The sequence below is a fragment of the Terrapene carolina genome, unplaced genomic scaffold (assembly GCF_002925995.2).
Source record: "Terrapene carolina triunguis isolate 2854851 unplaced genomic scaffold, T_m_triunguis-2.0 Scaffold89, whole genome shotgun sequence".
In the NCBI taxonomy this organism is placed as follows: Eukaryota; Metazoa; Chordata; order Testudines; family Emydidae; genus Terrapene; species Terrapene triunguis.
In genome coordinates this window covers 26865602-26880911 of record NW_020664440.1, presented here as the reverse complement: position 1 = coordinate 26880911, position 15310 = coordinate 26865602, and the positions used below count along the sequence as shown (strand labels likewise).

General features: G+C 40.5%; 1 protein-coding gene across 1 annotated transcript in view; it reads right to left on the bottom strand.

The window, feature by feature from the left end:
• The window catches only part of DCP1A (decapping mRNA 1A), a 56508-nt gene that overhangs the window by 5821 nt on the left and 35377 nt on the right, over positions 1 to 15310 (bottom strand). The window contains exons 7-9 of the mRNA XM_024223486.3: positions 6573 to 7331; positions 4178 to 4243; positions 868 to 1086 (exon numbers count right to left, since the gene is read on the bottom strand). Coding sequence (XP_024079254.1) covers positions 868 to 1086; positions 4178 to 4243; positions 6573 to 7331 — 1044 coding nt within the window. The remainder of the gene's footprint in view (positions 1 to 867; positions 1087 to 4177; positions 4244 to 6572; positions 7332 to 15310) is intronic.

Here is a 15310-nt window from a genome sequence, read left to right as displayed (position 1 = left end):
CAGAATTGCAGCAGAAATATTAATTGAAGCATTAAAGCACACTCATTTAAAACTTTCTAATTCATTAATCAGAATGCTTGCAGTTTCTATTTCAAGGTGAGCTCATGCCCCTAAAAAAGGAACAAAGAAAACTCATCTGTAACTGGAATATTTTGTTAAATAAAAAATGTAATGGTCAAGTTACTTCCAGGTTGAGCTATTAATGAAATATATTTTGATTTTACATACATATTTTCAATTTCTTGTGGGCAAAATCCTGTATCAAATCACCCCTTTCAGCATAAAACCCCATAGAATGGCACAGGGACTCTGCAACTTTTCTACCCACAAATTCTGCAGACCCTGTGAGATTTGCAATACTATACAGAGGTCTCTGCACAAGTCCCTGAGCTCCTTTCCACTCAGTGCAGATCCATTGGAGCTGTGCTGCCAAAGACTGCAGCCCTGAAGTCCACCCCTGGAACTCCCTTTAAGAGGGAGCTAAGCAGCAGGAGGGGCTCCATAGGAATGTTAATAAATCCTGAAGCTGCATTAACTTTTCTGCAGATTTTTGCAGAGATGTATGTGGATAGAGAAGGAAGAGGCCCAATGCATGTCCCTCGTGGCTTACCCTCAGCTGTTCCCCACCTCATCACTAAACCTGGATCCCAGAGAGGAAGTAAATTGTGCCATCCTGGGAAGAAAGACACCTTGAGTCAAGGGACCATCTCTACACATGGGACCTGTGTGGAATCATCAGGCTCCCAAGAGTGCTGAGCTCTTGTAACGTCTATTGAATCCAATGGGAGTTGCCAGTGCACGGAGTCTCATTACTTGCCTCTGTATTCAGAAAAAACCCAAAGTGGTTTAATCTGATACTGACAGTACCTTTATTAGATGTATTAAGGTTTCCTGGAGCTGAGACCTACTGAGAACAGTAGGAGGCATTATCTGAATTTCTGTTGCTCCAAGTGTTAGAGGAGAAGAGGAGCTGGCTTTATTCTCTATTTCAGTGGATTTTGTAGCTGACTGCTGGAAAACACTAGGAGACAAGAGGATTGAAGGAGTCACTGTAGTTGTGGCTGGAACAAACTGTGGAGGTGTGACCTGCAAAAGAAAGGAAAATAATTAAGCACTCATGTACACTGTGGAGATGAGTGCCTTTATAAGAACCTGGATGAATTAGCCATTATTGCTACATAGGTTATCTAAATAGACATTTAGAGAGTATTTTTATATCAAACTCTGAACAGACAAATACCTATTTGGAAAGACTAACACCTATATCTGTAGATTATGGAAGAGCCTTTACCGCCTTCATAGATGAGACTGATGCATTTTACCGTTTCAGCCTATGACAGGGATGAGAAAAATGTCTGAAGTTTTCTCTTTACTCTTCGGATGCAGATTAAATTTTTGTTAAGGTCAAATAAATCAGTTAATTAGATTAAGAACTGGGAGGATTTAAAATGGCTTCATTTGAAATCTCACTGCTGGTGTCTGTCTATGCTGTGGATCTTTTGATCATAAAGTATTTTTTTAAACACTTGGCACTTTAGGTAGTTGTACAGCTGAAAAAAATCTCATGCAAAGGCAATTTTTAAAAACAAACTAACAAATAGAACCATATACAGCATGATTTCAAAGAAGACAGGATGGAGAAAATAGATTAATCAACTACTAGGAGGCATTAGGAACCTCAGGAACCCTAGGGAATTTAGTAGCTCTTCAGGGCACTGGGACCTAGGGGTGACCATTATCATACTGAGTTCCTTAAAATGTATACCTGTAACAAGCTGGCTTTTGTAGCATATAAGACACAAAATACCAGTATAAAACATTAAAGCTTTACATGCATAAAAAGAAGTGCATTGGAGCTTAATTAGTTGAGTCATATCAGTTTGCTTTATAAATATAAAACTTTTAAGAGCTGAACAAGATACAGATTTATCTTCTTTGTAGGCACAGTTCTTCTCTGCAATCACTACCCTCTTGTGTTCTTAACTCCATATAAAGTAAATCAGAGTAGCAAGAACTGAGGGTTTGTCTACACTTACAGCACTGCAGCTGCACCACTGTAGCACTTAGGCTAGGTCTACACTTCTGGGGGGGTCGACCTAAGATACGTAACTTCAGCTACGTGAATAGCGTAGCTGAAGTTGCGTATTTTAGGTCGACTTATCTGTCTGTGAGGACGGCGGCGAGTCGACCGCTGCTGCGCCGCCGTCGACTCCGCTTCCGCCTCTTGCCGCGGTGGATTTCCAGAGTCGACGGAAGAGCCATCGGGGATCGATTTTATCGCGTCTTCACTAGACGTGATAAGTCGATCCCCAATAGATCGATTGCTACCCGCCGATTTGGCGGGTAGTGAAGACGTGCCCTTAGTGAAGATGCTACCTCCACTGACAAGAGAGCTTCTCCTGTTGACATAGTGCTGTCTACACCGGGAGTTTGGTCAGTATAACCGCATACCTTCTCCTCAAGTTTAAGAGCCCCAAAACGTCAGAAGGCTAGATCTGTGTGAGAAGGTAGGGAAAGCTCACGCTCTCAGGTAATTAATCTGAAGACTCCCTGTCACCTCAGTTTTATATTGAATATACTGATCTACCTGCTTCTTTTGCTTAGGCTTTCTGGATGACCAAAATGTTTGGGATTCATTGACAACCCCAACAGTTTCACCAAAGAAGGAAAGCAGAAATAAACGGTGAAACTCAAATAAACTTTATACACAAACAAAAAGCTTCCCTTGGAAATTTAAAATCTTATAAAAAGAAATAGGGCAAAACTATCTACCCTGAATGTTTATATAGAGAGTCATATCAAAAGGGTTAAACCTTGCAAAATATATATTAAATTCAACATAGTAGGGAAAATACCACAGTAAGATTTAATTTGAAAATCATCACAGCACATTTAAACCTGCACATTTAGTCAGTGGCACACCACCAGCACACTAAATTGTCTTTGAGTTAAAAAGTGATGCATTTTTTACTGTGGGCACACTGTTTAACTGATCATTGACTTCTGGCCAATTTACAGACTGCACTGAACTGTGAACAAAGTCATTTTGCTGCCCTTCCGATTAGAGATGAACATGCTACTAAAGCAGCTTTTATATAATGCAAAAGGAATTAGAATGGCATGATTTAGTAACAGTGTTTAAAAGCCTTACCATTCATGATTTTTGTAAAGCCACTAATCAGTTTAGATGCTGCTGGCCACCAGTAACGACTACATTTCACTGTGTATTTCATTTAGACATAAATAATTAAATAAAAATCATTAGAGGTCAAGTATATTTTAAAAGATATGATCTTGCTTTTTGGCTACTGCTAATTATTGTCTGACTGGACTCTCAAAGTTCATTTTTATATTATATTGACCTGGATGTTCAAAGGTTATTCTTTTGTGGTTCTAACAATCTGAAAACTGAATCTATAAAAACAGCAAGTGGTGATTACAATTATTACTGCTACCAACTGGCTACAAATTGTGCTCACAACTATTCTGTGCTAAAGCACAATCTTTTTTGGGATGCTGTCCTTCCCTTTTCCCCACACCTATTTGTCCCATCTACCTGTTATGTTTGTCTTGTCTTTTAGACTGTAAGCTGTTTGGGGGTAGGGACGGTCATTTACCATGTTTGCACAGATTGAGGCCCTTAGTTATTATCCCAATATAAACATTAAGTAAAAATAATTATGGAACTATGTCATTCTCTACTTACTGCTTCTCAATTACCACCATCTACAAATGAAAATGCTTTTAAAAACTGCTACTGGTTCAAACAGAACCTGGGATTGGAGAGTCAAGATATATTCTTTCTAGTTCATGCAACACCACCAGAATAAAAGATGATGCAGTCTGCTATTCCTGTTCATACTTCACAAAGCAGAAGAGACTAGTTCACTCTCCCATAGCACTGCACAGCTAACATGCAGGGAAGAGATCCCATACTGAAGAGAAGCCATTCTCTGCTCTCTGTGAGCTGAGGGGTGAAAACATTATCTACCATAGTCTCTTTCCTAACCATGATAGCATTTTTCGGACTTTCAGAGATGGAAACAGGACTAATGGGCATGTTAATGACTACAGTCTTGTTCTTGAGTCTTCAAGATACAAGAAATTATTTGCTGTAAAATAGAAAACTTTGACATGAGAAATATTTAATTTGCTGGAGAAAAGTTTATATGCTTACTTGGCTGGCTTTTGGCAAAGCCTTGGGTTGTTGAAATACATCTGGCTCCTTGTTTTGCTGTATGGTCTGCAATTTAAAAAACAAAAGTGTGGTACACATGTTATTGTCAGCATCTGAATTTCTAGTAGTGTTATCTTCTGTTTTTCCCCAACTAAATTATATATTTTCTTGGATATTACAAGTTAAGGTCTACAATAAGACAGACATGGTATCCAATTCTATGCAGTTTTTTATATTTATATATTTCATAAATGGAGCAAAATAATAGATGAAAACATGTAAAGGCAAGTTGAAAAGATTACAAGATTGGAGTTTACATTTGAAGACTGCAGAATCAGCAACCCTTCAACCATAGTTAAAGAATTCCAAGGACAGGGACTAAAAGAAACGAAAAGAAACTAAACAAAATTAAGTCTTGGAACCCAGGTTTTAAGGTACACTGGAAAATGATGGCAAACTAACCTCAATGAAATGAAGTGCTCAATAAATTTTAGTAGACAAGATCATCAAGTTCACAGAAAAATTCTATTCCAGGTTTTGCTAAAAGCAGATGTAAAAACCTCAATATATAATTGAGATCTGAGAATATTGTAGTTTGCTAGAATTTCAGAAAGAGTATTTTAAAATGAGATCTCTGTTTTAGTGACCTGTCTTCCTCACATTTACCACTCGCCTAATTTTTGTGTCATCTGCAAAAATTATCAGTGAAGATTTTAGGTTTTCTTCCAGTTCATGAATAAAAATGTTAAAAAGCGCAGGAATTGATTCTTGTTCCTACAGGACCGCACTAGAAACGCATTTGCTTGATAACAATTCCCCGTTTACAATCACATCTTGATGAAGTGCATCAGTACAGTGAAACCAAGAGAACATGATAAATGTTCTGTAAATATATCTGCTTAATCTACATAAATGCTAGAAACACAAAACTAAAATTCTGGATGCCTCCATAAGTAGGTACAAGAGAAAATTCATCCGTTTAGAAGGAAGATCAACTATAGCTTGTTCAGTTTAAATTAACACTACCATAAAAGTAGCTAACAGCATGCAACAGCACTCACAGGTGGAGAAAATGGTGAGTCTGCACAAAACTAAAAGAAAACCAAACCAAACCACAGCTACACACAACAGCATTGCACATCCAAGCTGTCTCTCAAAACCTTTTGTTCTTACATTTATATCTGGTATCACCCTCCATACACGGAAAAGACTCACTACTCTTAATTGGGTCTCAGAAAAAAAGTTTAGCAATAAAATTCTGGAAATAAGACTAAGAGGAAACATCAATGACCTCAAGGCCATCTACATAAGATGTAGATCACAAATTATTGCCCATTCAACTGGACAACCAATAGCCTCTCAGAGGTATTACCACAGATTCACAAACAAGCAATTAAGTCCAAAATAGGAATGGTGAAGCGCTTGGAAGGAATGACAAAGGGGGAAACTGAAGATAGGACAATAATATTAAGTTCTATACCTTCATAAATCCCTGACTGGAACTTGTTATTGACTTCTGCAGCACTACTACAGAACTATCTGACTTTTCACTATCATTGAACAAAAAAAACTTCAGAAACAGACTTCAAAGAGAAACAGCAGAACTAAAATTCATTTGCAAATTTAACACCATTAATCTGGTCTTGAATAGGGACTGGGAGTGGCTGGCTCATTACAGAAGCAGCTTTTCCTCTCCTGGAATTGACACCTCCTCATCTATTATTGGGAGTGGACTACATCCACCCTGATTGAATTGGCCCTGTCAACACTGGTTCTCCACTTGCGAAGTAACTCCCTGCTCTCCATGTGTCAGTATATAATGGCTGCATCTGTAACTTTCACTCTATGCATCTGAAGAAGTGAGGTTTTTACCCACGAAAGCTTATGTCCAAATAAATCTGTTAGTCTTTAAGGTGCCACCAGACTCCTTGTTGTTTTTGTAGATACAGACTAACACGGCTACCCCCGATAATGGAGAATTAAGAATCTCCATCAACACAAGAGAATTCTACAGAAGGAATAAATACTTTCAAATTCAGTTGGAAACTCTACAAATGGTAAGTGATAAAAACAAAACTAAAACATCTAAGAAGTCCATGCCATGTCAAAGTTAGAAATTCTGTTGGCATGACTGAGAGCTACATTGACATGGCTCTGACAAAGCTACCACCTAAGTCAGTTAGAAAAATTTCAATTATAAACCAACATTTTAATGAGAAAGCAGAAGAGAGCAGATTTCTCATCTACAAGTATTTTAACAAATCATCTAATGCTTACAATGAAACCCTTAGAGTTAAAAGCTAATTTCTAAGGAAGTTCAAATTTAAAGGACAAAGCATTTGTTGCCTGGCAATATTTTAAAAGAAATACAAGCATATATAAATCCACAGAATACCTGAAGGGGTGTGATTATTTTGGTGCTCAATGATGCTGGTTTGGTGTGGGATTCTTTGAAGCTTTCTGGTGTTGCAAGTTGGCTAACTGTGGATGAAATGCTAGGTGCCATGGTAGTTTTACTAAGAGACTGTTGCATTTGGTCCTGCTGTGGGGTCAACCTGAGTTTCTGGAGAAGGTCAACATTTGGAAAGGGTGTATTTGAAGCATTTCCTGTATTAGTTGCTGCCAAAGGTGCTATGAACTGGTTTTGGCCAGCAATTAGATTTTGTGGCATGTGATTCACATCAGATGGTGGCTGATTCATAAGTGGGGACATCTGTTTAGCAGCTTGATGCATAACTTGCATTATATTACTGTTTGGGTTTAGGTTGGGAAGTATCTGAGCAGAAGGAGCTTCTGTTGTTGAGGCTGAATTAAGAATAGGGCTTAATTGAACTGTATAGTTTGAAACATTCTTTACGTCAGGCTGCAAAACTGAAGCTGGAGCAATCAGCATGGGTGTTACACGCTCTTGCTGATTCAAGGTACTGCCATTGGTTTTGACACTTGTACTCTCTGGTTTCCCCAATGGTTGGTGTGTCACTGCTGATTGCTCAAGTGAAAAAGGCAAGAATAAGTTGTGCTCTCTGCCCGTAGTGTCAGCTTGCAACTTCTCCATTCTGTCTGGATTGGGATATGAAACTGTTGGTTGTTCCTTTGGCAAGGAGGTTCCAAATAATTCTTCCACTGTCAGATGTTTGTGCGTTGACTGGAATGGCTAGAAAAAGGAAGAAAAAGTGTTGAGAGAAAAAATAAAATACATCCCCTGTCCCACACACAGAAGCTGTTACAGCATTCAGAACAAAACAGTTGGGAAGAATACTTTCTGAAACAGAAAGTCAAGGTGGGTGAGGTAACATCTTTTATTGGACTAACTTATGTTGGTGAGAGAGACAGGCTTTTGAGCTTACACAGAAAGTAGCAGTTTACTACATGTGCAAGAATTTCAGAGCTTGCCATCTCACCTACATGAACATACGAACTGTAAATTAATTACAAAACCATTTTATGGATCCAGGTTATAAGTACTGTTGTACTGCCACAGAGCTAAATTAACTCAGTGACTGCCTTAGGCTATACCCTAGAACATAAACTCAACAAAAAGACAATCACTCTGTAGATATAGGTGTTAATCAATTGACAGCAACACCGCTGCCTTGAATAGCAGAGTATTCAAGATCTGTCAGATACTACACACTTAGAATTGCATGCCAAAACAGGTAACAAATGGAATATAAAAATCAGTGCATATCAACATGGCTCATACTTGGTCTTTTTGGATAGAATAATTTATACCAGATATTCAAATAATTGAATGACACCAACTTTCACCACATGATCTTGAAGCTTTTTAAGTAGGTGGTAGTATAAGAACAAAGGCAGTTTCAGGATCCATGAGTTTGGGTGCAGGAGGGGGCTCTGGGCTGGGACAGGGGGTGTGGCGTCTGGGAGGAAGCTTTGGGCTGGGGGTTGGGGTGCAGGAAGGGGTGTGAGGTGCAGGCTCCCCGCTGGTGGTGCAGCGGGGCGCCGTGGCCCCACACTGCTCCCGGAAGCAGCTGGCTGCTGGCACATCTCTGCATGCGACACCCTGGGGGTGGGGGGCAGCGGGTCTCCGTGCGCTGCCCGTGCCTGTAAGCACCGCCCCCGCAGCTCCCATTGGCCGGGAACTGGCCAATGGGAGCTGCGGGGATGGTGCTAGGGGCGGGGGCATTGTGCAGGGCTGCGTCACCGCCGCCCTTCCCCCAGGGGGCCGCAGAGACGTGCCAGCAGCCAGCCGCTTCTGGGAGTGGCGTGGGATCACGGCAGGCAGGCAGCCTCTGAGAGCCGCTGCGCTGTCAGACTTTCCCAGAGATCGCTATCGACTGGCCAAGGCTCCAGGATTGACCAGTGGATTGCGATCCATGGGTTGGTGACCACTCATCTACTTTCATATGCCATTACCTGCAGCAACAAAGTTGACAGTGTAACAACTTAAAAGGTTTCTGTAGTAAATAAACCTTTTTTGGTAAACAAAAAAAAGATACGAAAAGCCTAAACATGCAAGCGGAATCCATTCCAAAGGGACCGCGTGTGTGTACATTTAATAAGTTTTCCTATATATTTTATTATTTTTAAATAAAACAAACCAATTACACAACTAAAAACACACCACCATTAGTGTTAGCATTACATATTACTTTGATCACTTATAATTGTGCAATTCACTTTGGAAGAAACAGACTGCATCTGTTCAGATGAATTTTACAATATAAATTTCAGACATTGCAAAAAGTGAAGGTCATCAATAAATAAATGGATTAAAAGGTGGGAGGGGGAGATGGAGGAAGCAGAAGGGTTACAACAATAAGATTAAGTAGTTAGTCAGTAAGGCATATACACATCTTGATGGTTCTATTAGATTTTTTTTTTTTAACAAACTCTTCTTGTAGGCAACATGACAGATGTTGTGACAAGTGAACTCTTGGAATTTCAAAGTATAGCTCGATACTTTAAAAAAAAATAAAAAATCTGGTTTATGTACCTCTGAGTTATAACCTGAGTGCTATTAACTTCCGTTTTTCTCTATATACTTTTTAAAATAATGTTCACTGAAGAATAAAATATTCTGAAGGTAATTAAATATCTTGTACAAAATTAATGTGACAAGTGTCTTCTTGTTTAAATCAAAGAACTCTGGAACAGCAAGCTTAGGCCCACCTAGATTACGCTGCATGACTGGCTTGTCATAACACTTCTTACTATCTTAAGGGATTTCCTATATTTAAAATTTTGCTTTGCTACTTTTAATCATGATAATGTTAAAATACAATACAAGTTGTTTTATATTAGCAAAAAAGGAAGAGCATGGTCAATTACCAGTTATAGTATAATTTGTTTTCATTCTCCAGTGCAACACACATGGAAAATATTGTACTCTCTATTGATTTTATTTTCCATTTGGCAAATGTTTTAACTTTGTGTGCTTCTAATAGAAAATGGATGCCTTTTAATTACTTTAAAAGCAACTGAAAAGCTAAGGATTCTTCACACTGGAGAAGAAGTAACAGGGAGATTAACAGGGCATTCAGAGTGATGAAGGTTATAGGGAAAATAAATCAAGTCACACATTCTCAGCTGTTCTACGAAAGGAAACCAAAAAGGAACCCAAAATTAAAGTGCAGCTTTAGTTAGAACAAAGAAAAGGATGGGTGTGGTCGTGTCTTCTAAAAAGTGAATCCAAAATAGGGCAAAAAGTACAGAGCATTTGGGAATTAGATGGACTGCATAGTTGGGACCTATCAGCCTAGTCAGTGTTACTTTTAATACATGCAAGAAAAAATTACAAAAAGATCATATTACTACTGTCACTTGGCCCAAGTGCATCATTTGGGGGGGGAGGGGGAAAAGGACTACGTTGCCTAAATCAACAGAAAGACTGATAAGAGCATTTTTTCCTCTGGCTAACTGAGGAAACACATAAGGAATTTATAATTCCACCAGACAATGCCCTGCTAGCAGCACCCAGAAATTCAAATCTAGGACTGTTAGCAAGAGCATGCCAGCTGACATCACATGTTTCTCTGATAGGGTAACAAGCCTTGTGGATGGGGGGAAGCGGTAGATGTGGTATATCTTGACTTCAGTAAAGCTTTTGATACTGTCTTGCATGACCTTCTCATAAACAAACTAGAGAAATGCAACCTAGATGGAGCCACTATAAGGTGGGTGCATAACTAGTTGGAAAACTGTTTCCAGAGAATAGTTATCAGTGGGTAACAGTCATGCTGGAAGGGCATAATGAGTGAGGTCCACAGAGATCAGTTCTCGGACTGCTTCTGTTCAATATCTTCATCAATGATTTAGATAATGGCATAGAGAGTACACCTATAAAGTTTGCGGATGATACCAAGCTGGGAGGGGTTGCAAGTGCTTTGAAGGATAGGATTATAATTCAAAATGATCTGGACAAACTGAAGAAATGGTCTGAAGTAAATAGGATGAAATTCAATAAGGACAAATGCAACGTACTTCCCTTAGGAGCAATCAGTTGCACACATACAAAATGGTAAATGCTGCCTAGGCAGGAGTACTGCGGAAAGGGATCTGGGGGTCATAGTGGACCACAAGCTAAATATGAGTCAACAGTGTAACACTGTTGCAAAAAAAGCAAACATCATTCTGGGATGTATTAACAGGAGTGTTGTAAGCAAGACACGAGAAGTAATTCTTCCGCTCTACTCCACGCTGATTAGGCCTCAACTGGAGTATTGTGTCCAGTTCTGGGTGCCACATTTCAAGAAAGATGTGGACAAATTGGAGAAAGTCCAGAGAAGAGCAACAAAAATGATTAAAGGTCTACAAAACATGACCTATGAGTGAAGATTGAAAAAACTGAGTTTGTTTAGTCTGGAAAAGAGAAGATTGAGAGGGGACATGATAACAGGTTTCAAGTACATAAAAGATTGTTACAAGGAGGAGGGAGAAAAAAATGTTCTTCTTAAGGTTTGAGGATAGAACAAGAAGCAATGGGCTTAAATTGCCGAAAGGAAGAGTTAGGCTGGACATTAGGAAAAACATCCTGTCAGGGTGGTTAAGCACTGGAATAAATTGCCCAGAGAGCCTGTGGAATCTCCATCATTGGAGGTTTTTAAGAGCAGGTTAGACAAACAACTGTCAGGGATGATCTAGATAATACTTAGTCCTGCCATGAGTGCAGGGGGACTGGACTAGATGACCTCTTGAGGTCCCTTCCTGTCCTATGATTCTATGAAGTGGCACCCAGGTTCCAAACCACACAGGGCTTTAGAAATCAATGTCAACAGCCTGAAATATATCAGCAAAGAGTCCTGTGGCACCTTATAGACTAACAGACGTATTGGAGCATGAGCTTTCGTGGGTGAATACCCACTTCGTCGGATGCATGTAGTGGAAATTTCCAGAGGCAGGTATAAATATGCAAGCAAGAGTGAGTCAGGCTAGAGATAACGAGGTTAGTTCAATCAGGGAGGATGAGGCCCTTTTCTAGCAGTTGAGGTGTGAACACCAAGGGAGGAGAAATTGCTTTTGTAGTTGGCTAGCCATTCACAGTCTTTGTTTAATCCTGAGCTGATGGTGTCAAATTTGCAGATGAACCGAAGCTCAGCAGTTTCTCTTTGAAGTCTGGTCCTGAAGTTTTTTTGCTGCAGGATGGCTACCTTTAAATCTGCTATTGTGTGTCCAGGGAGATTGAAGTGTTCTCCTACAGGTTTTTGTATATTGCCATTCCTAATATCTGATTTGTGTCCATTTATCCTTTTACGTGAACTGCTATAGAAATGGCCTCTGGGGACTCCAAACAACCGAGCACCTCAAAGGAGTCCTGCTCTTGTCCAATCAATCCAAGTTGTCGGCCAGTGCATTCTACCCTCACCCCCTGAACTTGGCAGTGTCTGCAAAATGTTGATATGTGAAATTTTATACATCTAATTTGGATGATGAAAATTTTTTCAGCTGCTGTGGCATAAAACAAAAGGATAAAGTTGAATAATGGCTTCAATGGATTTCTTGTTAGGTTTTTTATTATGGATTAATCTCATGCAGAGAGTTATACTATATAATGTAATGTGTGAAAGTGAAATAGTGTGATAGTTAAGAATCTGAAAAAGCATTGGAATCTTGGCTAAGTTGTTAAAGAAGGGCAAGTTTTTCACTTTGCATTTCCATCCAAATAAGATTTTAGAAGCTTTTTCAAAATTATTCATTTACACAGTAGGAGGAGGTGCACTCATCTATATGGAGTTTTTACCAATGTCTCCATGATGAAGAGAATGATAGAATAACACTGTCACAATCAGAGTCCAGACATCCCAAGGGGAGAACAAGGCGTCTGAAGCCCAAAGAATTAGCAGTTGATTCAACTGATTGTATGCAGTGTTACTGTGTATAAAAATATGTCAAGTAAGGTTTTTTATGAAAGTTTGTAATGTTCTAAACATAATCATCATTATGTGACATGTATATAGATTGTGGTCATGAATTTATCTATTTGTGTATATGGAAAACTGTGCTCATAATCTGTGGTGCAGCTTCACCTCCATGTCACAGCAGGGTTGTAGGCAGTCAGACAGGGAGGGACTGCCTCCCCAATCTGACAAGACTAGGGGCACGTCTGCACTTAAAACACTGCATCGGCGCAGCTGCACTGCTGTAGCGGTTTAATGAAAACACTCTACGCTCCTATCAGCATAGTTAATCCACCTCCCCGTGAGACAGTATCTATATTGGCGGGAGACGCTCTCCTGCTGACAAAGCACTGTCTACACAGTGGATTAGGTTGGTACAGTAACTCCTCACTTAATGTCGTGCCAGTTAATGTTGTTTTGTTGCTGATCAATTACAGAACATGCTCGTTTAAAGTTGTGCAATGTTCCCTTATAACATGGTAATAGGTAACCGTTATGCTCTTCTTGATACAGGAGAGAAGGAATCACCCCCTACGGCAGAGGAGAAGAAGTCTCGTACCCCTAAGGCTGGGAGGTCTGCTGCCACCACTGCGAATAGGAAACGTAGGGTAGTGGCGGTCGGAGACTCTCTTCTGAGGGGGACGGAGGAGCCCATCTGTTGCCCTGACAATTCATCTCGAGAGGTATGCTGGCTGCTGGGGGCCCGTATCCGAGACGTTACAGAGGCATTGTCGAGGATTATCCAGCCCTCTGACTACTACCCCATGCTACTCATCCATGTGGGCACAAATGATACTGCAAGGTGTGACACTGAGCGGATCAAGAGTGACTACAGGGCTCTGGGAGTACGGGTGAAGGAGTTTGGAGCGCAGGTGGTATTCTCTTCCATCCTTCCTGTCAATGGTAGGGGCCCGGGCAGAGACAGGTGCATCGTGGAGGTGAATGCCTGGCTGCAAAGATGGTGTTGCCAGGAGGGCTTTGGCTTCCTCGACCACGGGATGCTATTACAGGAAGGACTGCTAGGCAGAGATGGCGTTCACCTTTCGAGGAGGGGAAAGACCCTATTTGGATACAGACTGGCTAACCTAGTGAGGAGGGCTTTAAACTAGGTGCGATGGGGACAGGTGAGCAAAGCCCACAGGTAAGTGGAGAACATGGAGACCTGGGAGATGGGTTGGAAATAGGAGGGAGCGTGGGCTATAATGGCAGAGAGAAAGGAGGGTCAGGGCAAAACTGGGAGGCAAGATCAAATCAGGATCTTAGATGCCTATATACAAATGCGAGAAGTATGGGTAATAAGCAGGGAGAACTGGAAGTGCTAATAAATAAACACAACTATGACATTGTTGGCATCACTGAAACTTGGTGGGATAATACACATGATTGGAATGTTGATGTGGAGGGGTACAGTTGCTCAGGAAGGATAGACAGGGGAAAAAGGGAGGAGGTGTTGCCTTATATATTAAAAATGTACACACTTGGACTGAGGTGGAGATGGACATAGGAGACGGAAGTGTTGAGAGTCTCTGGGTTAGGCTAAAAGGGGTAAAAAGCAAGGGTGATGTCATGCTAGGGGGTCTACTACAGGCCACCTAACCAGGTGGAAGAGGTGGATGAGGCTTTTTTTAAACAACTAACAAAATCATCCAAAGCCCAAGATCTGGTGGTGATGGGGGACTTCAACTATCCAGATACATGTTGGGAAAATAACACAGCGGGCACAGACTATCCAATACGTTCTTGGACTGCATTGCAGACAACTTTTTATTTCAGAAGGTTGAAAAAGCTACTGGGGGGGAAGTTGTTCTAGATTTGATTTTAACAAATAGGGAGGAACTCGTTGAGAATTTGAAAGTGGAAGGTAGCTTGGGTGAAAGTGATCATGAAATCATAGAGTTCACAATTCTAAGGAAGGGTAGAAGGGAGTACAGCAAAATAGAGACAATGGATTTCAGGAAGGCGGATTTTGGTAAGCTCAGAGAGCTGATAGGTAAGGTCCCATGGGAATCAAGACTGAGGGGGAAAAACAACTGAGGAGAGTTGGCAGTTTTTCAAAGGGATACTATTAAGGGCCCAAAAGCAAGCTCTTCCGCTGGGTAGGAAAGATAGAAAATGTGGCAAAACGAGATCTTGCATGATCTAAAAAATAAAAAGGAGTCATATAAAAAATGGAAACTAGGACAAATTACAAAGGATGAATATAGGCAAACAGCACAGGAATGCAGGGGCAAGATTAGAAAGGCAAAGGCACAAAATGAGCTCAAACTAGCTATGGGAATAAAGGAAAACAAGAAGACTTTTAATCAATACATTAGAAGCAAGAGGAAGACCAAAGACAGGGTAGGCCCACTGCTCAGTGAGGAGGGAGAAACAGTAGCAGGAAACTTGGAAATGGCAGAGCTGCTTAATGACTTCTTTGTTTCGGTCTTCACCGAGAAGTCTAAAGGAATGCCTAACATAGTGAATGCTAATGGGAAGGGGGTAGGTTTAGAAGAGAAAATAAAAAAAGAACAAGTTAAAAATCTCTTAGAAAAGTTAGATGCCTGCAAGTCACCAGGGCCTGATGAAATGCATCCTAGAATACTCAAGGAGCTAATAGAGGAGGTATCTGAGCCTCTAGCTATTATCTTTGGAAAATCATGGGAGACGGGAGAGATTCCAGAAGACTGGAAAAGGGCAAATATAGTGCCCATCTATAAAAAGGGAAATAAAAACAACCCAGGAAACTACAGACCAGTTAGTTTAACTTCTGTGCCAGGGAAGATAATGGAGCAAG